General features: G+C 47.2%; 2 protein-coding genes and 3 non-coding genes across 5 annotated transcripts in view; 4 read left to right on the top strand and 1 right to left on the bottom strand.

Annotated features, from left to right (window-relative positions):
* Positions 1-209: 209 nt before the first annotated feature.
* TRNAN-GUU (transfer RNA asparagine (anticodon GUU)) lies at positions 210-283 on the top strand. The gene has a single exon. It is a non-coding gene; the product is annotated as a tRNA-Asn (tRNA).
* An 827-nt stretch (positions 284-1,110) lies between these two features.
* TRNAN-GUU (transfer RNA asparagine (anticodon GUU)) lies at positions 1,111-1,184 on the top strand. The gene has a single exon. It is a non-coding gene; the product is annotated as a tRNA-Asn (tRNA).
* Positions 1,185-1,206: 22 nt separating this feature from the next.
* TRNAS-GCU (transfer RNA serine (anticodon GCU)) lies at positions 1,207-1,288 on the top strand. The gene has a single exon. It is a non-coding gene; the product is annotated as a tRNA-Ser (tRNA).
* A 5,049-nt stretch (positions 1,289-6,337) lies between these two features.
* LOC139311904 (zinc finger protein 773-like) lies at positions 6,338-25,155 on the bottom strand. Its single transcript, XM_070936427.1, has 7 exons — positions 24,605-25,155; positions 23,171-23,630; positions 19,971-20,032; positions 19,710-19,836; positions 17,686-18,068; positions 10,231-10,366; positions 6,338-7,217 (listed from the first exon to the last, which is right to left on the bottom strand). The coding sequence occupies exons 1-7, from the start codon at positions 25,019-25,021 to the stop codon at positions 6,412-6,414; spliced, it is 2,391 nt and encodes a 796-aa protein (XP_070792528.1). The 5' UTR covers positions 25,022-25,155; the 3' UTR covers positions 6,338-6,411.
* Positions 25,156-25,761: 606 nt separating this feature from the next.
* The window catches only part of LOC139311896 (zinc finger protein 665-like), a 35,434-nt gene continuing 34,686 nt past the window's right edge, over positions 25,762-26,509 (top strand). The window contains exon 1 of the mRNA XM_070936417.1: positions 25,762-26,364. Coding sequence (XP_070792518.1) covers positions 25,817-26,364 — 548 coding nt within the window. The 5' untranslated portion in view covers positions 25,762-25,816. The remainder of the gene's footprint in view (positions 26,365-26,509) is intronic.

The following is a 26,509-nucleotide window of genomic DNA, read 5'->3' as shown; positions in this document are numbered from 1 at the left end:
ACCCTGCATGATGCCCCTACACCCCTTGCACAGCTGTTGAGAGTCTGTCTCAGGTGAAGGAATATTTATATCCAGGGTTTCTCTTTTCCCATCTGATGGTGGGAGAGAGGAACACACTGAGTGTTGTGACCAAGGTATCTGATTCCTGTCTAGCCAGCCCAGCTATGGATGTTCAGGTGGGGGGGAGTGGAGAGGGAGGCCTGTGCCAGGTCTCTGTGGCGCAATGGTTTAGCGCGTCTGGCTGTTAACCAGAAGGATGGTGGTTCGAGCCCACCCAGGGACGGCCTGTTTTCTCTGATTCAGAGCAGAGGTGATGGATTGAATGCTGCACCCAGTTCTTCATCTGGAAGTTTCAATTCTCACTGTGTTGATCCTTTTTCTCACTAAATATTTGGCCCTAATTTGCATTTGTTTTTACCTTCCCGAGTACAGAAGGAAGATCAAGGCAGACTTACTCACAGTCAGTGACTAAAGCGAAGGGGGGAGGAATCGCCCCACGTGACCTGAGCTTCTTCCTTGGGAGGGAGAAGTGCTGGAGAGGCATAAGGCAGCCCTAAGCGGTCCTCGGCGGGAGCTCTCCAGGGTCCTGAAACAGCTGCCTGTTGCAAAGATTAGGCCACCTGCATGTTACTTCTAGGAAGACAAAAGGGAGGAGGAGGAGGAGAGGAGCAGCAGCCCATACTCAGATCTGACTCACACAAACGTAACATTAATGCCTCCTCAATGCCTGGGCACTTGCTGAGATTGTTTGCCTACCAAGTCGGTTGAGAAGCAGAAGCATTAAACATAGAAGGGCTTTGGCACTCAAGGCCAAGAGATGTTAGAGACTCAAAACAAGACGTGGTTGATTGTGCAGCTGCCAGGCTGGAAAAATGAAAAGTGCTTGGAGACATATTTAGCAAGCAGGCAGCCATCTATTAGAAAACAAAATCCCCATTTTGTCTCTCCTTTGCGGGGACTGAAGCCAAAGCCTGCATCTCTGTGGCAGGAGATGCTTCTGTTGCATCAATCTGGCACTGACAATGTGCACCCCCAGAGGGGAGGGGGAGGGAGCCCCATCTGTCCAGCAGCTGCTACACCTGAGAGAGAGTCAAGGGGAGGCCTGTGCCTGTCTCTGTGGCGCAAGGGGTTAGCGCGTCTGGCTGTTAACCAGAAGGATGGTGGTTCGAGCCCACCCAGGGACGGCTGTGGGTGCCCTGCCTCCTTGACGAGGTGGCCGAGTGGTGAAGGTGATGGACTGCTAATCCATTGTGCTCTGCACGCGTGGGTTCGAATCCCACCCTCGTCGACACCTTTTCCTTCTGGGTGCAGGATTTGTGGGTGAAAGGATTAGTCCCACACTGTATATTGGAAGGGTGAAAAACTGAGCTGTGTTGCTATTTTTGCATTGTTTGGGCTCTTTCTTCTGGGAAAGTATTATTTCATATTCTTATTTCTTTTATCACTTTATTCTACCAATTGCATCCATCACCCCTATATCAAGTAGTCCTTGACTTACAACAGTTCGTTTAGCGGCCAAAATTACAACAGCACTGAAAAGAGCCTGGGTGGCGCAGTGGACTAAACTACTGCTGTTAAAGTAGTACTTAGCTGCCAGCTGCCTGCAATTACTGCAAGTTCAAATCTCACCAGGCTCAAGGTTGACTCAGCCTTCCATCCTTCCGAAGTAGGTAAAATGAGGACCTGGATTGTGGGGGCAATAAGCTGACTTTGTATAAAAAAGAACACCGCTTAGGGGGCCCCCGAAAGCCCTACTAAGCAGGTATATACAAAAGTATGAAGGCTATTGCTTAATGCATTGTAAGCCGCCCGGAGTCTCCGGAAAAGGGTGGGATATATAAATCGAACTAATAAATAAATAAGTGATTTATGATCATTTTTCCGCTTACAACTGTTGCAACATCCCTATGATCACATGATCAAAATTCAGACGCTTGGCAGGCGACATATTTATGATGGTTGCACTCAGGGGTGGGTTCTAAATTTTTTTACTACCGGTTCTATGGGTGTGGCTTATTTTGTGGGCGTGGCTTGATGGTCATGTGACAATTCTTTAGGATTTAGCAGAGGTACTGGTCTACCAGGCTTTTAACTGCTTGCAGTGCTGTACCGGTCTACCCATTTGTTTTTCGAGCATCCTGGTCTACCACCACACTGCCTTTTAACACTGATCAGCTGTAGGGCGGCCCTTTGAAGCCCTGCGGGAAGAGTTTAAACAGTTTTTTTTCCCTTCTAGCCATCAGCTGGGACTCGGGAGGCAGCGAATAGATTAGGGGCGGGGCCAAATAAAACGTAAGAATAACGTGGGGGATGGGCGGGAGGGCCCAGCTCCCGAACAAAGAGAATCGGTTCGGTGACGTCATATCGTTACCGCTACCGGCTCAGCGGAACCGGGAGGAACCCACCACTGGTTGCACTACTCTGGGGTCACGTGATCCCCTTTTGCGAACTTCCGACAAGCAAAGTCAATGGGGAAGCGAGATTCACTTAACAACTGTGTTACTAACTGAACTGCAGTGATTCACTTTAACAGCTATGGCAAGAAAGGTTGTGGGTGCTTCATCACTGGAGTCTTTTTAAGAAAAGACTGAACAGCCACTTATCTGGAATGGAGTATAGGGTCTCCTGCTTGAGTTGGGGGCTGGACTAGAAGACCCTCCAAAGTCCCTTCCAGCTCTATTCTGATTCTGATTCAGGTTATAAAATGGGGCAAAACTCAGTTATCAAATTTATTTATTTATTATTGATTAATTTTATTTCTATACCGCCCTTCTCCCGAAGGACTCAGGGCAGTGTACAGCCTGATTAAAAGCCCAAAGACAGACAAAATTTAAAAATAATTAAAATTATTAAATAATTTGGCTCAATTATAAAACCCCCAAATTTAAAATCCCAAATTTAAAACCAATTAAAATCTTGACATTGATAGCCCAGCCTGGCGGAACAACAAGGTTTTGAGGGCACAGCGAAATACCCGGAGGTCGGAGATCTTACGCATTTCTGGGGGCAGTTCATTCCACAGGGCTGGGGCTCCCACAGAGAAGGCCCTCCCCCTGGGTGTCGCCAGCCGACATAATTTGGCTGATGGCACCCTGAGGAGACCCTCTCTGTGGGAGCGGACTGGCCGGTGGGAGGCTACTGGTGGCAGAAGACGGTCTCAAAGGTACCCGGGTCCTATGCCATGGAGCGCTTTAAAAGTGGTAACCAACACCTTGAATCGCACCCGGAAGACCACTGGGAGCCAGTGCAGCTCGCGCAGGAGGGGTGTCACGCGGGTACAACGAGTTGCGCCCATAACCACCCGTGCAGCCACATTCTGGACCAGTTGGAGCCTCCGGGTGCTTTTCAAGGGGAGCCCCATGTAGAGAGCATTACAGTAGTCCAGTCAGGAGGTGACAAGGGTGTGAGTGACTGTGCGCAAGATGTCGCGATCCAGAAAGGGCTGCAACTGGCGAATCAGGCGAACCTGATAAAAAGCCCCCCTGGCCACGGCCATCATATGTTCTTCTAAAGACAGACGTGCGTCCAGGACACCCAGATTGCGAGCCCTCTCTGTGGGGGGTAAACTCACCCCCAATAGTCAGCGATGGCACCAGCTGACTATATCGCGACGCCGGGAACCACAGCCACTCAGTCTTGGAGGTGTTGAGTCTGAGCCTATTTCTCCCCATCCAGACCCGCACGGCCTCCAGGCAGCGAGACATCACATCAAGGACATCGTTGGGGTGGTCTGGGATGGAGATGTTCAGCTGAGTATCATCAGCGTATTGTCTCGCTTAGCAACAGAAATGTTGGGCCCGATTGTGAGCATCAGTCGAGGACTACCTGTATTTTCTTCCCCCTATTTTGCTGCTTTGTCCCAGAACTGCCTCCTCTGTTCAGTGTTTGTATGCAGCGTATTTAGTATTTAGGCAAGAAGTCCATGGGTCACCTGGAAGAGGCATTGGGGATTAAGCATGAGGTGGGTTAACATCCCCCAATGCCTATAGAGACAAGTGAGAGGTAAGGTGACTCCCCCGTCAGCCTTACCTCCCGCTGTTCAGCTTGTCTTCCCACTACTTATGCATTGTCTTGTTAACCCAATTGTTTCTTGCGGAGTGAAACTGTACTATTCCTGTAACATCACTGGTGTTTTACTCCTGGATTCAGCAACTTCATCCCTTACCAAGGAGACAAATCTGTTTCTGGGCTACACCGTTCCAGACACTGTGGCCAGAATGAAGGCCAAGTTCTCATGAGCCGTAGTGGTGAGAATGCAGTATTGCAGGTTAATTCTGCCGACTGCCGGCAGTTCGATTCTCACCAGCTCAAAGTTGTATCAACTGTCCCACTGACATATGCAGAAAAAAAAAACTCCCGGGACATAATTTTATCAAGGGTATAACTTTACTGATAGATCCATATCGGCACGGAAGAAGCAAAGCCAATTCTAAAGGTTCCCACAGAAAGCGGCATAGGCAAATTCCCCCTTTCGGCCATCCACCGTCCACCGTCCACCAATCCAATGAATTCTTTTGTGTTTTGGGAAACAAGTCTGTGTCATTTGAAAAGTTCTCATAACAGGACCTTGAAGCGTAGGAACTTTCTCAGCTCTTGGCTCCCTCAGCTCTTCCCCCAACTCCTCCCAGGATTCCACCCGTCTCTTCTGTTTCTATTGTTAAGCTGCCAGAATTGAAGGCGACGATTTTATTTTTTTTTGCTTTAATTTATATGCCGCCCTTCTCCGGAGACTCAGGGCGGCTTACAATGCATTAAGCAATAGCCTTCATACTTTTGTATATTTTATACAAAGTCAGCTTATTGCCCCCACAAACTGGTTCCTCATTTCACCTACCTTAGAAAGGATAAAAGGCTGAGTCGACCTTGAGCCTGGTGAGATTTGAACTTGCAGTAATTGCAAGCAGCAGATGTTAATCTGTTAATAACAGGGCTTTAGTCCACTGTACTACAGGCTCTTGTCGATAGATAGATTCCGAGTCAGCCTTGACAGGTTGACTCAACCTTCCATCCTTCTGGGGTCAGTAAAATGAGGACCAGTGGTGGGTTCCAACCGGCTTTACTACCGGTTCTCTTCGTGTACGTGCTTCGTGCGCAATCGTCGCGGGCATGCTTGCTTCATTCGCATGCGCGCCAAACTTGCGCTCTGCGCAAGCTCGTTAGGTATCTGCCCAGCTGAGGTGCGGCAATCGACTCTGCCGCACCTATCAGCTGGGCTACAAAAGAAGAAATAAAGGTAGCGGGTGCGAGCGGGAGGGCCCATCTCCCAGACAAAGAGAACTGGTTCGGTGACGTCATATCGTCATTGCTACTGGTTCGGCCGAACCGGAAGCAACCCATCACTGATGAGGACCCAGATTGTTGGGGGCAATATGCTAACATTGTGAACCTCTTAGAGAGGGCTGTAAAGCACTGTGAAGTGGTATATAAATATAAGTGCTATTGCTACATGGATAGTCCTCAACTTACAACAATTTGTTTAATGACAGTTTGAAGTTACAACGGCACTGAAAAAAGTGATCCATGATCCTTCCTCAGAGTTACAACTGTTGCACCCGCCCCCACCGCCACCCCCACGATTGGGATTTGGGCGCTTGGCAACTGGCATTTACAAAGGTTGTCTCGTTCGGCAGTCACGTGATTGGGATTTGCCACCTTCCCAGCCGGCTTCCAACTGACCATGTCAAGGGACAGCCAGATCTGCTTAACGAGCGTGTGATTTACTTAACAGTTGTGTGTTTCACTGAATGACCATTGTTAGGAAATGGTTTCACCTAACTTGTTGGTTTGGCAATATATAAACCATCAATATAGCTTTAAGACTAGTGTATTGCTGTATTGCATCATACTGTGTCCTGATTGGTTAGTTCTGTAGCCAATGTCCTTAAAAGGAAGCTTGAAACATGGATTGTTTCTCTCTACTGCTCTCTGCTGCTATTTGCTGATCGTTACTGCTCGTTACTGCTCTTTGCTACTGTTTGCAACTGTTAATGTGTATGACTACAACGACTGGTAAGAAGACTTTGTTATTGGACTATCCCTGGACTATTGTTTTACTATCTACTGCTTTATATGTGTATGACCTGGACTGTTTATTGGACTGTGCCTTACTATTTTCCTAAAAGTAAACGCAACTCAGTGTATCTGTGTGTTGGCTGTGTTTTATTTGTAACTACTCTCAATCGCTTTCATGTGCACACCCTTGCTACTCAAGGGTTGCTCTGCGAATTCCTTAACAACCATGGCAAAAAAAAAAAGGTCATAAAATTGGACGTGGTCACTTGAAGCCTCATTTAGCAATCGCACCACTTAACGACGAATTTACTGATCCCAATTTATTTAGCTAAGTGAACTTCCTAACACATGTAATACGTTTACTACAGTGCGATGCATTTCTCGCCAACCTCACGTGATTCAAACAAGGAGGACCAACACGGATGCTTGCCCCATGTTCGGAGCACCGATCTCACAAGTTTTCTCCCCCACGTGGATCCTTTTATGTCTGTCAAGCGCGGTCTTACGGGTGTAGCTTTTCCCACAATCAGCGCACCGATAGGGTTTCTCCCCTGTGTGGATTCTCCGGTGTCTGATAAGGTTGGATTTCCAGCTGAAACATTCCCCGCAAACTGAGCATTGACAGGCCTGCTCTCCGGGTCGCGTTCGGTGGGATGCCCTTGGGCAAGTCCTCTGCCTGTTGCATTTGGCGCAGTCCCGTTCGCACTGGTGTGGCTTCTCCCCTTGGTGGTTTCTCTTGTGGGTCAGGAGGTCGATTCGGTGAGAGAACCGTTTCTCACACTGGGAGCACCTGTAAATCTTCTCCCCTATGTGAGCTCTCTCGTGGGTCACCAAGTCTAAGCTGTCCTCGAAGCACTTCCCACAATAGGAGCATTTATAGATCCGTTCACTTTCCATCGGCGCGTTCTGATTCTCCAAACGATCGGCTCTTGGTGGGAAGTTTCCAGAGAGATCAAAACTGGTCTCTCTTCCTTGGAGGGTTTTCGTGGGTGCGTTTGTAGATGTCTCGTCACAAAACAAGGCTAAGTCAGACTTTATCTCTGGTAAGCTGCCCATGTCCTGCTTGATTTCGAGACTCTCCTGAGCGTTGGGGCCTTGGATGAGTTTCCCCAGGGCTCTTTCCAATAATTTCCCATGGGGGTTTATCTCCTTCGGTCTTTCTAGCCAAAAACCATCCTTAGATTCCAGCGTTGAGTTACCCGATCCTGGAAGAAACCAAAATATAAAAGGGAGAACATACCATAGTTACATACAGAGAGTGCTCAATTTACAACCATTTGTTGTTCTAAGTTAACGACAATGTTGTTCTAAGTTAACGACATTGAAAAAAATGACTTATAATCAACCAGTCCTTGCACTTATAACCACAGCAATATCCCTCTGGCCATGAGATCAAAATCTGGGTGCTTGGCAACCGGTGGTAAGCATTCACAATGGTTGCAGCCTCTTGGGGTCATGCGATCACCATCTGCGACCTTCCCAGCCAGCTTCCAGCAAGCAAAGTCAATGGGAGAAGCCAGACTTGCTTAATAACCATGTGACTCCCTTAACGACGGAAGCAGTGGTGAAATCCAATTTTTTTTTTACTACCGGTTCTGTGGGCCTGGCTTGGCAGGTGTGGTGTGTTGTGGCTTGGCGGGTGTGGCAGGAGACGGATACTGCAAAATCTCCATTCCCACCCCACTCCAGGGGAAGGATACTGCAAAATCCCCATTCCTGGGAGAAAGATATTGCAAAATCTCCATTCCCACCCCACTCGGGGGTCAGCCAGAGGTGGTGTTTGCCGGTTCTCTGAACTACTCAAAATTTCCGCTACCGGTTCTCCAGAACTTGTCAGAACCTGCTGGATTTCACCCCTCGACTGAAGTCATTCACTTAACATCTGTGGACAAAAACGTTTGTAAAATTGGATGTGATTTCCTTAACAAGCATCGTGGTTAGCAATGGACATTCTGGTCTCAATTACATCAAGATGGCGCTCCCATGTGACTCCTCTCCTGCGCGAGCTGCATTGGCTTCCGGTGGACTTCCGGGTGCGCTTCAAGGTGTTGGTGATCACCTTTAAAGCGCTCCATGGCTTAGGGCCGGGGTATTTACGGGACCGCCTTCTGCCACCAATAGCCTCCCACCGGCCAGTTCGCTCCCACAGAGAGGGCCTCCTCAGGGTGCCGTCAGCCAGACAATGTCGGCTGGCGACCTCCAGGGGGAGAGCCTTCTCTGTGGTGGCGCCTGCCCTCTGGAATGATCTACCTCCAGAGATACAAGTGATCCCAGACCTCCGGACTTTTCGTTGGGCCCTTAAAACTTATTTCTTTCAGTTAGCCGGGCTGGCCTGATTTTATATTGGTTTTAAAATTTGATACTGATTTTAATTGAAATGTTTTAAATTATGGGCCAAATTTTATTTAATTATTTTAAAACTATTTTAACTTTTGTGTACAAATGTTTTATTTTTGGCTGTTCACCGCCCTGAGTCCGAAAGGAGAAGGGCAGTATAGAAATTTAAATAATAAATAAATTAATAAATAAATAAGATTGTTCTACAGTATTTGAATCGTCCATGAATAAAACAGGTGGGGTGGGGAATGCGTTTACCCTCCTTGAGTCTTTAAAAGGGGAGAGTGATTGTTTGGGGCTGATATAGACAGAACTCTGCTGCTGATCAGAGGTTTCTGGTTTCTAAAAAAACTTCTCAGGTTTTAATAGTTTTATTAGCTTATAATATAAACTATATTAAAAAAAACAGCAAATGGTAGGAAACAAAAGGGAGGAAGGGGAGAGATGGGTACCTTCGTCTATATACCAAACGGATGACCCATTGGGCTCTCCATATCAAAACGACTTATTTTATGTGCAGCACAGGACTTGAGCAAAATGCTTCGGTTGAGATCTGCATATTTATTTATTATTATTTTATTAATCAAATTTCTATACCGCCCTACTCCCGAAGGACTCAGGGCGGTGAACAGCCAAGATAAAATACAGATAATCCAAATATTAAAAAAGTCCCTTAAAATTATTAAATATTTCAGCCGAAACACAGATTAAAATACCCAATTTATAAAATCACAAATTAAAAAATTTAAAAAATTTAAAAGATGGGAGTTAGGCCAGGCCAGCTTGCTGAAATAGAAAAGTTTTATATGTGGGACCGATTGGGATAGATTGTAGGGGTGACACCGAAATATAATTGTATCACATTTTATCTAAATCTTAAATTATTGCATTTTATTCCAATTCCAATTTCATTTTAAATTTTATTTTATCCCATTCCACTTTATAATTGCTTTTCTCAAATTTTTAGTAATAATTTGTTTCTGGAGCTCTGCACTTTGATATGGCCCAAGGCAGGGGTGGGTTCTAAATTTTTTTACTACCGGTTCTGTGGGCGTGGCTTATTTTGTGGGCGTGGCTTGGAGGTCATGTGACTAGGTGGGCACGGCTAGCTGGTCAGAGTCATTTCTGGAAGGTCCTCGCACTTATGACCAGTCCTCGCACTTACGACCCGACTCATTTGTTTGCTTTTAACACTGATCAGCTGTAGGACGGCCCTTTGAAGCCCCCTGCAAGAGTTTAAACAGTTTTTTTTTCCTGTAGTCATCAGCTGGGACTCAGGAGGCAGCAATAGATTGGGGGTGGGACCAAATAAAAGGTAAGAATAACGTGGGGGGGTGGGAGGGCGGGGGTTGGGAGAACCGGTTCGGTGACGTCATATCGTCACCGCTACCGGCTCGGCCGAACCGGACCAAACCGGGAGGAACCCACCACTGGCCCAAGGGCTAATCAATAACATTAATGAATGAAAAGGGATCCAGGGGTGAAAATGCAGCCGGCTTCCCTACCGGTTCGAAAATGTGCGCACCGTCATCATGTCGCGTTTTTGACTCTCTGCGCATACGCGGAAGGCTTTGCGCACGTGCAGAGGGTTAAAACCGCAACGTGACGACATGAGTGGAGCCTCCCGCCTCCAGTGCTACCGGCTCGCTGAACCTCCCGCCGCTGGAGCTACCGGTCCGCACGAGCCGGATAGAGCCGGCTGCATTTCATCCCTGAACCAACCATTTATTTATTTTATTTTGATTTATATTTTATTTATATTTATATAATAGTAACAATGTGGTTCTGGGGCTTGTGTGTTTTAAGGAAGGTGGGAGCTATGCCAGAGGTTCAATGATACTTTACATAAATCAGAGGCACCACCAGAATTCTGGAACATACCTGAATCTGGACCCTGATAGGCCTTTCCGAGGAAGTCACCTTCTTGGGTGGTCTCCATCCAATGTAGGATCTTCACTCTGCCCGATGATTCCTGCACTGGCGTGGAGGAATTGATGTCTGCCAGAGGTCTTCTTACCTGAAAGAGAAAGAAAGGCAATACAGCCATGACTGCAATGTTGGGGGAAAAAAAATCAATATTAGGGGCTAAACTGTCCTCATCTATACCCCCACCATTCTCCCCACTTCCCCAGTGCATTTCACACAATGTAACCCAAGCAACAAAAAGAATGCTGGCATCTTCTCTCCATCATTAAAACCTTGAGTATCTTATCCTTCCTCTATAAGACAAAGTTCCACAACTTTTTCAGCTATGTCAGGGGTCTGCAACCTTAAAGAGCCCTTTGGACCTGTTTCCCACAGAAAAGAAAACACCAGGAGCCACAAAACCCTTCCCGTGCCTCACTATTCCTTGAGCGGCTAGAAAACTAGCATATGTAGTTGAATTAAACATTCTGTTTTCTTTGTTGTGACTCCGACCCCTGAGCCCGTCTTATCGGAGGGAGGCGGCTCCAAAAGTGAAGGAAAGGAGTTGGCCAGACCTCCCTCATCAGGACCTTCCTCTCTGGCAATGCCTCAGGTGTCTCTCGTAGGAGAAGAGATTGGCCAGGAGCCAGGTATCTCCTCGCAGTCGGACAGTGACGGAGATAAGTCTTGGCTGGATCCACGCCAGCGTCGAAGAGACAAGCGCACGCAGCAGAAAAGGAGGCGTGCCAGAGATTAAGCTGAGTCACTGGACCACACCCCACAGGGGATAAAAGGGGGTGAGGTGGCCATTCAGACTCTGTGATGGACAAAACTAACTACTAGCGAGTCACATTGTATCTTTGAAACATTATCTGCCTTGGATTTAATACGGACTGGACTTGACAATTCTTGAACTGTGTGTATTTTGTTTGGGTTTATCTTTCGGAGGAACAACCCCTCCCTCTATGAGTAAAGTTCTTGGCAAGCAGTTACTGGGTTGCTGCCAATCCTCTTATCAAAAGAATTGGTTGTCTGCCAGTTTTATTTAACCCCTGGCTATCTGTTTGTGTGCGTGTGTGAGACAGGGACAGAACATTCTTCTGAAATTTTTCTTGGATTTATCTGTGGTTGGCCTACCGGGGGCTGAAAAGTTTAATAAATCGTGTATCCGCAGGTGTCACACATTGGAGATTGTGATGCATATTTTGAGTGATAGGGAGCCGCAGAAGAGGAGTGAAAGAGCCACATGAGGCTCCAGAGCCGCAGGTTGCTGACCCCTGGGCTATGTGAACCAGCTTGAGGGGGGAGGGGATAGTTCTGCGCAAGTGGCGGGCAAGCCCACCTGCCACTCATGCAAATGGAGTGCGCACCTGCAGGAGGGGAGGCACGCATGCATGACCCTTCCACAGCCCGATTCCGAAAGGCTCAAGGCCTAGCAGTAAGTCATGGGCCAGGGATAGGGATAGGAGACCTACCTAAGAAGCTCAAGTCATCATTTATCAAGTATAGCACTACGAAGCGGTATATTTGTGAGACTGCCTTCTGCCGCCGATAGCCTCCCACCGACCAGTACGCTCCCAGAGAGGGACTCCTCAGGGTGCCGTCAGCCAGGCAATGTCGGCTGGTGACCCCCAGGGGGAGGGCCTTCTCTGTGGCAGCTCCGGCCCTCTGGAACAATTTGCCCCCGGAGATACAAAGGATATCGGATCTACGGGTCTTTCACCGTGCCCTAAAAACTTTTCTTTTCCATCAAGCAGGGCTGGCGTGAACCCCCCCCCCTTTTTTTAGCTTTTTAAATTGTCAATGGGTTTTAGTTTGAATGTTTTAAATTCTGGGCCAAAGTCATGTAATTCTTTTAAAATTTAAAATTTTGTATTGGTATGTGTTTTAGTTCTGGCTGTGCACCGCCCTGAGTCCACTAGGAGAAGGGCGGTATACAAATTGAATAAAATAAAATAAAATAAAATAATAAAATAAAATAAAATAAAATAAAATAAAATAAAATAAAATAAAATAAAATAAAATAAAATAAAATAAAATAAAATAAATATATAAGCGCTATTGCTACATCCTGACTTTTATCTTCTGTAGGAAGCCACCCCTCCCTCCCCAGATTAAAATAATCTGGCAACAGCCATTAAAATATTAAAGGGCACATTCTTACACAGGAACAGGCATCTCAGTCACAAAGCCCCATAGAACGTATAAAAAGCCCACCTATCTCAACCCCATTTTGTCAAGCCGCCCCAAAAACATGCTGCTGTCACTGACGTTTCTGGCTAGCAAACAAACAAGAGATCTCCTTTCCAAAATGCGGCCTGCCTCCGTTTTATTTTCACCGTCTTTCTCCCGGCTTGGAATTGGACCAGATTTTTCTTCCAACACTTCAATCAATCCTGGAAGCAGGGGTGAAATGCTACCGGTTCGCTTTGGGCAAACTGGTAGTAAAAAAAAAAAAGAAGCTATAGGTTCCTCTGAACAGGTATTTCCAACGATCAGCTGTGCAGCGGGGTTTAGCTTTGCTAGAAAGCAGGAAAGAGCCTTGGTACTACAGTGGTTTAAAGCACCCTTTTATTAACACAGCTGCCTGCAATTTACTGCTGGTTCGAATCTCTCCAAGGCTCAAGGTCGACTCAGCCTTCCATCCTTTCTAAGGTAGGTTAAATGAGGACCCAGTTTGTGGGGGCAATAAGCTGACTTTGTATAAATATACAAAAGGATGAAGGCTATTGCTTAACGCACTGTAAGCCGCCCTGAGTCTCCGGAGAAGGGCGGCATATAAATCAAATTAAAATAAAAAATAAAATAAAAAATAAATAAATCCTTATTTATTTATTTATTTATTTATTTATTTATTTATTTATTCATTCATTCATTCATTCATTCATTCAATCAATTTGTATGCCGCCCCTCTCCGAAGACTCAGGGCGGCTCACAATGCATTTAAAATCATTATAAAAAACATTTAAGAATTAAAAACATTAAAACTCATTCACACCATTCATGGCCGGATCTCACCAGATCACACGAGCGAGATCAACGGCCCCAGGCCTGCCGGAAAAGCCAGGTCTTCACCGCTTTCCGGAAGGCCAATAGGGTGGGGATGGTCCGGATCTCAGGAGGTAACTGGTTCCAGAGAGCTAGGGCAGCCACAGAGAAGACCCTCCCCCGCGGGCCCACCAGCCGGCATTGTTTAGCTGACAGGACCCAGAGGAGACCAACTCTGTGGGATCTTACCGGTCGTTGGGAACTATGTGGTAGAAGGCGGTCGCAAAGATACCCTAGTCCTGAGCCACGTAGGGCTTTAAAGGTAATAACCAACACCTTGAATTGTGACCGGAGACCAATAAGGAGCCAGTGCAGCTCGCGGAGAATTGGTGTAATGTGGGTGTACCTAGGTGCACCCACGACAGCTCGCGCGGCTTTTCAAGGGTAGCCCCATGTAGCTTTCTAGTGAAGCTAAATGGCGTGCCACAGCTGATCCCACCCCCTCGCTTCTACTTACCTTCCCAAGCCTCTTTTTGGTGCACATTGTGCATACACACGCAGCGTGCATTTGGCACACAGTGCGCAGCCAGCAAACCGGTAGCAAACCGGTTCGGATTTCACCATTGCCTGGGAGGTAAGTTTGATGTCTCCCTTCAAAGTCCACTTGAACCTGCGTCTCCCACTTCATGGCTCAATCCTCTAATACAGGGGTGGGCAACTGTGGCCCTTTTACAACCTGTGGACTTCAACTCCCAGAATTCCTGAGACAGCCAAGCTGGCTCAGGAATTCTGGGAGTTGAAGTCCACAGGTTATAAAGGGGCCATATTTGCCCACCCCTGCTCTAATACAATGTTTCTCCACCGTATCAACTTAAGGCTATGTGGACTTCAATTCCCAGATCATGCTGATACAACAGGAAGTCAAAATATCATGCTGGCCTAGTTACCAGGATCGTTATTATCATATGTGGTGGACATGTCCAGAAGCAAAAAAACTATTGGATTAAAGTTAAAACATGGTTGGAAGAAATGATACAACAACATAGAGATTTAAAACCTGAACTGTTCTTATTGGGAATCCTACCAGAGAGAAATTTAGTAAAGAATTTATATATTTGATTATTCACATAATAACTGCAGCGAGGATAGTAGTTGCGCAAAGATGGAAAGCAGAGAAAATCCCTACAGAGGGTGAAGTAATTAAGAAAATATTGGATTGTGCAGAAATGAATAGATTGACTTTGACAATCGAAGAAAGAGAGGAATCGGAATATTTTAAGATATGGAGACAATTTTATCATTGGTTAGAGAAGAAATACATATAGGGTAATGTTGTAATGAGAAAAAGAAAGAGGAGAGAAGATAAATGTATTAATAGCAAAGTAAGACATGTGGGAGAAATGTTATAAGAAATGAAATGATATTATGAAACGATTAACATTGGAGAACAAGAAGAAGTCACAAAAGATGTACTCAGATGAAGCAGTGAACGATGGATTATGTATTGTACGTTTGTTTATAAAATAAAATAAAAATTTCAAAAAAAAAATCATGCTGGCCGAGGAATTCTGGGAGTTGAAATCCAACATCTTAAAGCTGATAAAATTGAGAAACACTGCTTTAATCAATATACCAGGCCGGCTCTTACCTATCAACCTACCTTCCTATTAAATTTGGCTCTTACCTATCAACCTACCTTCCTATTAAATTTGGCTCTTACCTATCAACCTACCTTCCTATTAAATTTGTATTGCTGCCCATCTTACTCTGTGTATGTGTGTGTGTTGCCAGCAACTCTGTGTAAGCAGCTTTGAGTAGAAGGGCTGACCCTTTGACACATTGCAACGCAAGCTCCACCCCTTTTCTAGATGTCACAAAGGGGTGGAGCTTACTGTGCAATGTTGCAATGCGACTTTTGCCGGACTGAAAAAAACTGTAGTGATGATAGGATGGCTTGGACTCAGAACTACAGATAGTCCTCAACGTACGACCGCAACTGACCCCCAAAATTGCTGTCGTTAAGCGAGACATTTGTTAAGTGACATTTTATTACCTTTCTGGCCACAGTTGTTAAACTAAATCACTGCAGTTGATGAGTTAGGAACCCGGCTGTTAAGTGAAGCTGCCTTCCCCATTGACTTCGCTGGTCGGGAGGTCGCAAAAGGTGATCCCATGGCTTTGGGGGCACTGCAACCGTCATAAATATGAACCAGTTGCCAAGCATCTGAATTTTGATCACGTAACCCTGGGGGGGGGGATGCTTTAAGGTCGTAACTCTGAAAAACGGTCCTAAATCATATTTTTCAGTGCCGTGGTAACTTTGAATGGTCACTAAATGAACTGTTGTAAGTCGAGGTCTGCCTGTATAGACGTGTTGAAAAAAAATGGCCCTGGCTAACATACGGCTTACTCTTTCACGCCCATCTAACCTCCCCGAAAAGGAGGGAGCACCGTGCACAGATTTAAGAGTGCAAGAAAAACAGAACACTTGCAGAAACAGCTGAGCTGCTAGACCAGTGATGGTGAACCTTATTGGCACCGAGTGCTGAAAAGGGAGCATACACTTGTCTGGGCCGCAACCCGGTAAAGGAGCTGCCCAGGGCGCCTGCGCACGCCCGAAAATGAACTTCTGGTTTCCGGCGCGTGCATGAGCACCGGCCAGTTAGTCTTCCGGGTTTCTGGCGCGCATGAGCGCACGACGATCAGCTGGCCGGCGCACATGCACACGTAGTTAAACGGAAGACCAGCTCTTCCAGTTTCCGGCATTGCCGTACACACAAGAGGCCAGCTGATCATCGCACTTGCCTGCACGCCAGAAACCCGGAAGAGGAACGGGTGACGCCATGCATGTCAGGTGACATGGCTCCACATGCCGCTTTGGGCACACGTGCCATAGGTTCACCATCACGGATCTAGACTGTAGGAGGACAGCAGAACAAGCCCCCAAAAATGAAATTTCAGTTCAATTTAATGGGCGTTGAGATAACCCCGAGGTGTCAAACTCGGTTTCATTGAGGGCTGCATCAGGGTTGTGTTTGACCTTGGGGGGCTGGGGTGGGTGTGGCCAGGGTGGGCGTGGCCAGCATGATTATAAGAGCCTTGGTGGCGCAGTAGACTAAGTGCTGTTAAAGTAGCACTTAGCTGCCAGCTGCCTGCAATTACTGCGAGTTCAAATCTCACCAGGCTCAAGGTTGACTCGGCCTTCCATCCTTCCGAGGTAGGTAAAATGAGGACCCGGTTTGTGGGGGCAATAAGCTGACTTTGTATAAAAAAGAACACCGCTTAGGGGGGGCTGAAAACCCTACTAAGCAGGGATATACAAAAGTATGAAGGCTATTGCTTAACGCATTGTAAGCCGCCCTGAATCTCCGGAGAAGGGTGGTATATAAATCAAACTAATTAAATAAATAAATAAATAAATAAATAAATAAATAAATAAATGAATGTGCCTTTTTTGGGGGGGGCCCTGTGGTAGTCCTAGCACTGAAAACGGGCTCCCAAGCTCTGTTTTCAGCTGCAGCGGCCTCCTGTAGCCCTCTGTCATTTTCGCTGGCAGAGGCAACATAGGCCAGTCCTTCACTGTTTCCAAAGAGGCCCCACAGGCCTCTCTGCAACGCTCTCTACATGGGGCTCCCCTTGAGGAGCACCCGGAGGCTCCAACTGGTCCAGAATGCGGCCGCGCAGGTAATTATGGGAGCTGCATGGCGCTCCCACATAACACCGCTCCTGCGCGAGCTGCACTGGCTCCCAGTGGTCTTCCGGGTGCGCTTCAAGGTGTTGGTTATCACCTTTAAAGCGCTCCATGGCATAGGGCCTAGATATCTTCGAGACTGTCTGCTGCTACCGACGGCCTCCCATCGACCCGTGCGCTCCCACAGAGAGGGCCTCCTCGGGGTGCCATCAGCCAAACAATGTAGGCTGGTGACCCCCAGGGGGAGGGCCTTCTCTGTGGGGGCACCTACCCTCTGGAATCAGCTGCCCCCAGAGATAAGGAGAATCCAAGACTTCGGTGCCTTCCGCCGTGCCCTTAAAACTTTCTTTTTTCATCAAGCCGGGCTGGCTTAACATATTTTTAAATTTTTAATTTTTAATTGGTTTGTCATTTTAAACTGGGGCCAAATTAATATATATTCTTTTAATTGTTCTTAATGTTTGTATTGTATGTTTTTATCTGGCTGTACACCGCCCTGAGTCCCTTGGGAGAAGGTGCGGTATATAAATTTGAAATAAAATAAAAAAATAAAATAAATAAAATGTACGCACCCCACGGGCCGGATCTGGCCCACGGGCCTTGAGTTTCATACCCCGATATAACCTTTGCTAACCCCCCCCCCCCCCCATTTTCAATCATCTCTCTTTCTTAGCATGCTCAACCTTAACATTTCGGGGGTGCCTTCTGAAATATCACGAGGGCAGTCGCCGCTGAACGAGATAGACTCTCACTTTTTCTTCCAGTCTGCCTTGGGTCTCCCCGTTCAGGCTCTCCTCTTCAAGTCCAAGTTCCCTGTTTACATTCACGAGGTCAGTGAAGCCGGGGGACTGCGGCACGTCCTCTTCATCAGCTCTGGCTTCCCAACGTTTTTGGGATTCTCTAAAGTCCAAGGTGGGAGGAGAAAATGCCATCGTCTTCAAGGAATCCTGGCAGTCCTGCTTGGGCCCAGCGGCCGGACTCTGCCCCACATTGTGTGAAGTCTTTAGCTCGCTTTCAGTGGGGCGCTGGAAAAAGGGGTGGCTTTTTCCTTCTCCGTCTTGAGCTTTCTGCTCAGGTTTGTCAGCTGCTCCTGCCTCCTGGTCTTCGGCATTTTTTTCTGGCTGAAGCTCCTGGACTGAGATGGAAAAGCTTTGCTGGTAAATTTAGGCAACCGCATTGCCCCCATTCCCAGGGTCAAGGCCATGGAAAAAAGAGAGAGAGGGAAAGAGAGAGGGAGAGACAGGGGGAAGAAGGCAGGAAGTGGAGGAAGGAGAAGAGGGAAGGGAGAGAAGAGGAAAAGAGAGGGAGGAAAGAGAGGAAGGGATAGGGGAAAGGGAGGCAGGAAGAGGAGGAAGGGCAGAAGGAGAGAGGGGAGAGAAGAGGAAAAGAGAGGAAGGAGAGGGAAGGAGAAGGAAAAGGGAGAGATGGGAAGAAAGGAGTGAAAGAGGATGGGAGAAAGAAGGCAGAGAGGTGGGGAGAGAGAGAAAGGAAAGAGGGAGGGGAGAAGACAGAAAGAGAAGGCAATAGTGTGTTTCCCTGAAACACAGGTCTTATATTAATTTTTGCTCCAAAAGACACGTTACTTACTTACTTACTTACTTTATTTGATTTATATACCGCCCTACTCCCGAAGGACTCAGGGCGGTGAACAGCCAAACAGTAAAAATACATAGATACAAAATTTAAAAATAAAGTAAAATCGAATTATACAATTTGGCCCAGACAGATTAAAACACCCCAATCATTTAAAAACCGATTAAAATTTGCATAATTAAAAAGAGGGAAAAGATTAGGCCAGGCCCGCCTGGTGGAATAAAAAGGTCTTAAGAGCACGGCGGAAGGTGCGCAGATCCGGGATCCTCTGTATCTCCGGGGGGAGCTCGTTCCAGATAGTGGGTGCCCCCACAGAGAAGGCTCTCCCCCTGGGGGCCGCCAGTCGACATTGTTTGGCCAACGGCACCCGGAGGAGCCCCTCTCTATGAGAGCGTACCGGCCGGTGGGAGGCTATTGGTGGTAGTAGGCGGTCCCGTAGATAACCAGGTCCTAAGCCATTAGGCCTTATTTGCCGGTTAGGCCTTATTTGGGAGGAAATACGGGGCTAAACGCATCCATCTGGCTGAAAAGCTTAACTGGGGCTTATTTTTTGGGTAGGGCTTATATTACGAGCATCCTGAAAAATCATGCTAGGGCTTATTTTCCGGGTTGGGTCTTATTTTGAGGGAAACACGGTAGTAGAAGGGAGTGGGAGGGAGAGATGGCAGAAGGAGAGGGAGATGAGGAGAGGGAGAAGGAAACGAGGGGCGAGAAGAGAGAAGGAGAAGGGGAGAGAGGAGAATAACAGAGGAGGGGGAAGGGGAGAAAGGAGAGAGGAAAGAGGGGGGTAGAAGAAAGAGGGAGAATATGAATAAGACTCTGTAAAACCCAATTCAGAAAAAAGCGGCTGTCAGAAGTGACCAGCCACACACTCAGGTAGCATCTGGCCATTCCCCAATATCTTTGTAACCTCTTCACTGTCAACCATACTATTGCCCGGGGATGGGAGGAAAAGGATGAAGGGAGAAAATTAGCTGCCATCTTATTCTAATTAATACCCTCAAAAGGCAACTACATCCACGATCTGGAGGGGAAAGTAACTGTGCAGCAAGATTCAGCTGCAGGGAGAGTTGGGCCAGCCGAGATTCCCAGGCAGAAACTGGAACTGCTTCTACAGGAAACTGTGACACCACAGGAAGGAAGGAAGAACAATCCGAGTGAGCTGAACCTCAGGGATCCTTACTTAGAGAGGCCACCATCCCAGAATTTTCCGCCATGACCTCCCGGTAGAGGTCCTGCTGTCCTGCATCCAGCAGCATCCATTCCTCATCGGTAAAACGCACAGCCACATCTTCAAAGGTCAGAAGCCCCTGTGAAGCGGACAAATGACGTCTACGTTTATTCCTATTCGACGTTAAGTACAGGCAGTCCTCGACTTACAACAGTTCGTTGTAGTGACCGTTTGAAGATACAACGGCACTGAAAAAAATAATAATAGCTATACCTGGCTGAGCGGCCCAGCAGTCATTCCTCGGTTATTAGAAAAACTCCCCGGTTCCCTGGGATCTAAAAAGAAAGCATTTTTTTTTTTATTGAAAAAGTTTTTCAAATACAGATTTTTCCCCCTTTTTCCCCCCTCCTCCCTAACCCCCCCCTCCCCCTCCCCTACCCCCATGGCTTCTCCAAAATAAAATCCAAATTGATATCAGATTATATAATACTTTACCATCCTTTTACACCACCCCCCATATGCTAACCATTTCTTTCTAACATTATTATTATATCCCCCCCTATACTATACATTTCAAAGCAACCTTCAGCTATAAAATTATATAATAAATCCTAATTTGACATTTATTCAACTCATAATCTACCCATTTCCTCCACCCCCATACATATATCTCTTAATTCAAATCTTTTACGTATATTAATATCTGAACATAACATCCCTTTTCCTAAACTAAACAATCAGTAACCCAACCTATCTCCACCCATTTTCCTACAAGTCTACCGTTCTCTGACCGAAGAAAGCATATTTTTAATACACATTGACATTCATATATAGATAACATTTTTCTTCCATGGGGGAACAGATACTGGTGATTATTAAAAATCCCTAATTCAACTTGAATACTCTCTCCTGGGGATGCTGCAGTGGTCATGTGAAAAAATTGGTCGTGTCAGTTTTTAGTGCCCCGATAATTATGAATGGTCGTTAAATCATGGCATAGGACCTGGGTATTTGCGGGACCGCCTTCTGCCGCCAATAGCCTCCCACCGACCAGTACGCTCCCACAGAGAGGGACTCCTCAGGGTGCCGTCAGCCAGGCAATGTCAGCTGGCGACCCCCAGGGGGAGGGCCTTCTCTGTGGCAGCTCCCGCCCTCTGGAACGATTTGCCCCCAGAGATAAGAAGGATATCGGATCTCCGGGTCTTTCGCCATGCCCTGAAAACTTTTCTTTTCCATCAAGCAGGGCTGGCGTGAAACCCCCCCCCTTTTTTTTTTTTAGTTTTTTAGTTGTTTAGCTTTTAATCTGTCAATGGGTTTTAATTCGAATTGTTTTGAATTTGGGCCAAAGTATATAATTCTTTTAATAATTTTAAATTTTGTATTGTTATATGTTTTAGTTCTGGCTGTGCACCGCCCTGAGTCCACTAGGAGAAGGGCGGTACACAAATTGAATAATATAAATAAATAAATAAATAAATAAATAAATAAATAAATAAATAAATAAATAAATAAATAAATAAGTCGAGGACCATGTGTGTTATGAGAAGGAAGGGTTCAGTTGGACAACAAGCCTCTGCCGCTGGGCTTGCTCTCAGAAATGGCAGATCTCCTGCCTAAAAAAAAGGTAGACCAGGAGATGTTAAACTTCCAGTGCTCTGCAGCCCTCAACAGAAGCCTTCATTGCGATATGTCGCTACGGGCTCCAATTGCTAAATGGAGCCTCCCTGTTCAGAGGCCACATATTGTTCTGAAGAAGAGGCTTCGGAGCAAGCAATGGCACTTAAGATTTATATACCGCCCAGTGGTGGGTTTCAAAATTTTTTACTACCGGTTCTGTGGGTGTGGCTTGGTGGGCGTGGCAAGGGAAGAATACTGTAAAATCTCCATTCCCATCCCACTCCAGGGGAAGGTTACTGCGAAATCCCCATTTCCTCCTGATCAGCTGGGACTCGGGAGGCAGAGAATAGATGGGAGCGGGGCCAGTCAGAATTTTTACTACCGGTTCTCCAAACTACTCAAAATTTCCTCTACTAGTTCTCCAGAACTGGTCAGAACCTGCTAAAAGCCACTTCTGATACCACCCAGTGGTGGGTTTCTACCAGTTCGCCCCGGTTCAGGCAAACCGGTAGAGGCGCTGGCGGGAGGCTCCGCCCACCCACCATCACGGGCACTCTGCACATGCGCAGAAGCACCGTACACACTCACATTCCCAAATCAGTAGCGAAGGTAAGTGAAAACCACTACTGATACCACCTCATAGTGCTTTACAGAGTCAGCATGTTACTCCCCCCAACAATCGGGGTCCTCATTTTACCAACCTCGGGAAGAACAGAAAGCTGAGTCAGCCTTGAGCTGGTCAGCATTGAACAGCCAAATTGCTGGCAGTCGGCAGAAACAGCCTGCAATTTAGTAATGAATTGTAACAACAATTGAGCTGAGAATTTAGGTTGTTAAGCGAGAAATTGGTTAAGTGAGTTTTGCCCCATTTTAATGACTTTTCTTGCCACAATTGTGAAGTGGAGGACTATTTCGGTTGTTAAATTAGTCACAACGTTGGGAAGTGAATCTGGCTTGCTTGTCAGAAGGTTGCAAAAGGGGATCAATCACCAGACCCCCGGGACGTTGCAACCGTCGTAAATGTGAGACAGTTGTCAAGCATCCAATCCAATCACGCACCCAAGGGGAGGCTGCAACGGTTAGAAGTGTGAAAAATAAGTCACAAGTCACTTTTTTCAGTACCGTTGTAACTTCAAACGGTCACTAAATGAACTGTTGTAAGTTGAGGACTACCTGTACTGCATTCTAAACACTGCGCTACTATGGTTCTTAAACGAACAGCTGGACCTGTGCAGATCAACAAGAAGACCGGATATGCCGCCACATTGATCTAAATCAGCAGAGCATTTATTGCAATTTATTTCATGTCTTACACAGAGATCTCCCTGACTTTTTTTTGTCTATCTCTCTTCTCTCCCCCCCCCCAAAGAAAACCTTTAATTCACGAGCTCCTGGATACCCCTTTTCCCCCCGAATGCCATCACTCTGCTTAACAACTAATTCTCACAACCTTGTCAAATAATTTACTAAGACTGTATTACTATTATTCTTCTCTTCCTTACTAGTATCTATCTCTTCCCACTTATTACTATAACTATGTTGCTTGTATCTTTCCATTTATATCGTTTTCGTTTCCTAGTACGATTTGATAGCTTATTAGTAACCTTGACTATCACTAAGTGTTGTATCTTTTTATTCTTGATGAATGTATTTTATTCTCCTTATGTACACTGAGAGCATATGCACCAAAGACAAATTCCTTGTGTGTCCAATCACACTTGGCCAATAAAGAATTCTATTCTATTCTATTCTATTCTATTCTATTCTATTCTATTCTATTTTATTCTATTCTTCCATTTCTCTTCCCCAAAGGCACCTCACAATCAGCCAATTACTGCAGTGAGAAGAAAACGCACCTGCATCCCCAGGTCGGCCAGGTTTTGTCACTTGGGAATGTGCGTCAGCAAGCACAACGAAGAGCTGGGATTTTGTTGCTTCCACACGTTCCGGTGGAAGTTTCCGCAAAGAGTCCGCAACAGCCAGGGCAAAAGTTGTGTATTCATCATTGCGACGGCTGTTATCGGGGTTCAACAGTGACATCACTGCAGTTTGAAGTTGCTCCCAGCGTAGAGTGACCAAAGCGTCTAGTATCTCGTCCTTTCCCATCACCTTCCTCCTCTTTCTTGACTGGGGGACTGGTGCTTTTATGGGTGACCCAGTGAGCACACTGGTTGAACTCTCATCATCGTCGCTACTATGCACTGAGAAGACACCTGAGTGCCTGGATGCATGGTGTGATGTGAATGAGATGTCCTCCATATGCAAGCTTGAATCCAAAGAGTCTTTCTCTAGAGGATCCGGCATGACATCCTCAGGCTGTAATTATATAATTTGTGCCAACAATTATCCAAACAGATACATGGTTACATACATAACACTTTTAAAGACATCAATGCAATTAGCATAAAGAAATCTAATGAAAGTAAGTAGACCTGATTTGTACAGCACTGTTGTTTTTTTTTTAATTTGATTTATATGCCGCCCTTCTCCGGAGACTCAGGGCGGCTTACAATGCGTTAAGCAATAGCCTTCATACTTTTGTATATTTATACAAAGTCAGCTTATTGCCCCCACAAACTGGGTCCTCATTTAACCTACCTTAGAAAGGATGGAAGGCTGAGTCAACCTTGAGCCTTGGAGAGATTCGAACCAGCAGTAATTGCAGGCAGCTGTGTTAATAACAGGGGGCTTAGACCACTGTACTATCAAGGCTCTACTATAGGTTCATACTATATTATGAATGCAGTGCTATTCGCTTTAATAATGCAGTGCTACTTCCTTATGTATGTCTGGGTCAGAGACAGAGGTGGTTATTGTCAGCTCAAAATGCGGAAGGAGTGTGTTTGTGGGTCAAAAGAGACCGTGTCCCCAGTTTGGGACACAGTGGCTCAGTGGCTAAGATGCTGAGCTTGTCGATTGAAAGGTCGGCAGTTCAGCGGTTTGAATCCCTAGTGCCATGTAATGGGGTGAGCTCCCATTACTTGTCCCAGCTTCTGCCAAACTAGCAGTTCGAAAGCACGTAAAAAATACACGTAGAAAAATAAGGGACCACCTTTGGTGGGAAGGTAACAGCGTTCCGTGCGCCTTTGGTGTTTAGTCATGCTGGCCACATGACCACGGAGATGTCTTCGGACAGCGCTGGCTCTTTGGCTTTGAAACGGAGATGAGCACCGCCCCCTAGAGTCGGGAACGACTAGCCATGATATGTGCGAGGGGAACCTTTACCTTTACCTTTTACCCAGTTCTCTACAAATATAAACACGTTCTAGATTACGATGTGGTTTTCTTACCTCCGTTGCAGCACCGTTGACATTCGCTTGGGTTTCCCAGTATTTTACAAATTCTTCCAGCCAGGACAGCATTATAGAATGGGCCGGCGGCCCTGGATCCCTGGTCTTTGTTTTCATTCTTTTTTTCAGCCTGACGAACTCGTCTCGCAGTTGTTTCCACTCTTCTCTGCATCGGTCTGGATCTTCCTCCACAATTCTTCTCCACGAATGGGCTGTCGCCTCCTGGCTCCCGTAGTCTCTATCCGTCACGTCGTGCAAATGTTGGTATCTCCTCACTTCGTGGGCCAGTCTCTCCTCCAGCTGCTCCATTTTGCCGTTTGAATGTGCCTCGCCTTCCTCCCGCCTCCCACCGGGAAGTCGGGTTATCCGATCCGCATGCAAAAGATGCGCATCCCTTACACAACTGTTTGCAACCATCAGCAACCCATCGACCCCTTCACAGCGTAGGTGTGGAGTAACACCGATGTGCCCTTGCAGCCAAAGCAAAAGCAAACTGTGAGAATCAAGGAGAGAAGCAACCTGGAATTAAGGAGTAATTAACAGTGAGAACAATTAACCAGTGGAACGACTTGCATCCAGAAGTTGTGGATGCTCCATCACCGGAGGTCTTTAAGAAGAGACTGGATAGACACTTGTCTATAGGGTCGCCTGCTTGAACAGGGGGTTGGGCTAGATGACCTCCAAGATCCCTCCCAGCTCTATTCTGAATCCACTCCCCCCATCAGTGACACATGCCTAGCACAGATCTGGAGGTCTGTCCCATGGCAATAGATAGACAGATAGAGCGGCACTTCCGGAACCGATGCAGGAACAGTGAACATTGTCCAGGATTCTCCTTCGAGGCAGAGCCGCCCTTCTTCCTTTGCGCCTGCGCGTCAAATCCCACCCCCCCCTTGGACCCGGAAGCAGTCTCCTAGATGCCTTTTCCTTCTATTTTTCACATCTCTACGTTGCTATAGAAACTTCCGGTCGGTCCTTCATTCCTCCCCCCCACCCCTTCCCCTGCGCAGGGTCCGACCAGCGAGATGCTACGAATCGGACAGCGGCTTCCCCAAAGGGCGGCCGCGCTTCTGCGCAGGCGCAAGCCTCGGAACCCTTAAGTGATTTTTCCCGAGCCCGCCCGAGAGTCTCCACATTCTCTCCCCACCCCCCCCAAGTTGGCGAGTTGGGCGGTCCCGCCGGCGTCTCCGAACTCGGTCGCCGGGCCGCACCATGGCTTCGGCGGGGGTGGAGAAGCGGAAGCGGGTCAACCTGAGCGTGAAGCAGAAGCTGGAGCTGATCGAGAAGCTGGAGTCGGGCTGGTCGGTGGCGCGGGTGTGCGAGGAGTACGGCGTGAAGAAGCAGACGGTGTCGGACATCCGCAAAGCCAAGGAGAAGCTGAGGAAGTTCGTGCTGATGTGCGACGTCGACTCCACCGGCAGCGGGGCGGAGATCGGGGCCAGGAAGCACATGAAGATGTCCCAGGAGGCTTCCCTGGAGGAAGCCGTGCTCAGGTGGTATGTGGAACAGCGGTCTGGAGGAACCAAGGTCCGCCGCGTCGACCTCAAGGCGGCCGCCAACGCCATCGCCGCGGACATGAAGCTCAACTTCAAGGCCAGCGACGGCTGGATCTGGCGCTTCTACAAGCGACACGGCATCGACCACAAGCGAGCCTGCTCCGGGGAAGCCGCCGCCACTGCCGCCGCTGCCGAGGAGGAGGAGGAAGGGATGGAGCCGCTGGGCAGCAGCTTCTACAAGCGCTACATCATGTCGCAGATCAGGTGGGATCGCTGGACCTCCAAGGCAGCGGTCCAACACACACACACACACCAAAAAAACCCAGGAGTCAATATGGGGATGCTGCAACCGGCACCTTTTTTTTCCCCCAGGGCCGAATGGTCACTATAAAGGAACTGTCGTTAAGTC

The sequence above is a fragment of the Pituophis catenifer genome, unplaced genomic scaffold (assembly GCF_029215685.1).
Source record: "Pituophis catenifer annectens isolate HBS135680 unplaced genomic scaffold, rPitCat1.0.hap2 SCAF_2, whole genome shotgun sequence".
NCBI classification, from domain to species: Eukaryota; Metazoa; Chordata; class Lepidosauria; order Squamata; family Colubridae; genus Pituophis; species Pituophis catenifer.
The sequence above is the reverse complement of the archived record's forward strand: the minus strand, read 5'-3'. Positions and strand labels throughout refer to the sequence as shown.

Excerpts from the sequence above, each read along its gene's own strand:
- LOC139311904 (XM_070936427.1), bottom strand. The coding sequence starts at position 25,021 with ATGGTTGCAAACAGTTGTGTAAGGGATGCGCATCTTTTGCATGCGGAT. Across the intron at positions 19,837-19,970 it reads CTGCTGGGCCGCTCAGCCAG|GGGCTTCTGACCTTTGAAGA; the intron begins GTATAGCTATTA and ends TCCGCTTCACAG. Across the intron at positions 7,218-10,230 it reads CTATCAGGGTCCAGATTCAG|GATCGGGTAACTCAACGCTG; the intron begins GTATGTTCCAGA and ends GGTTTCTTCCAG.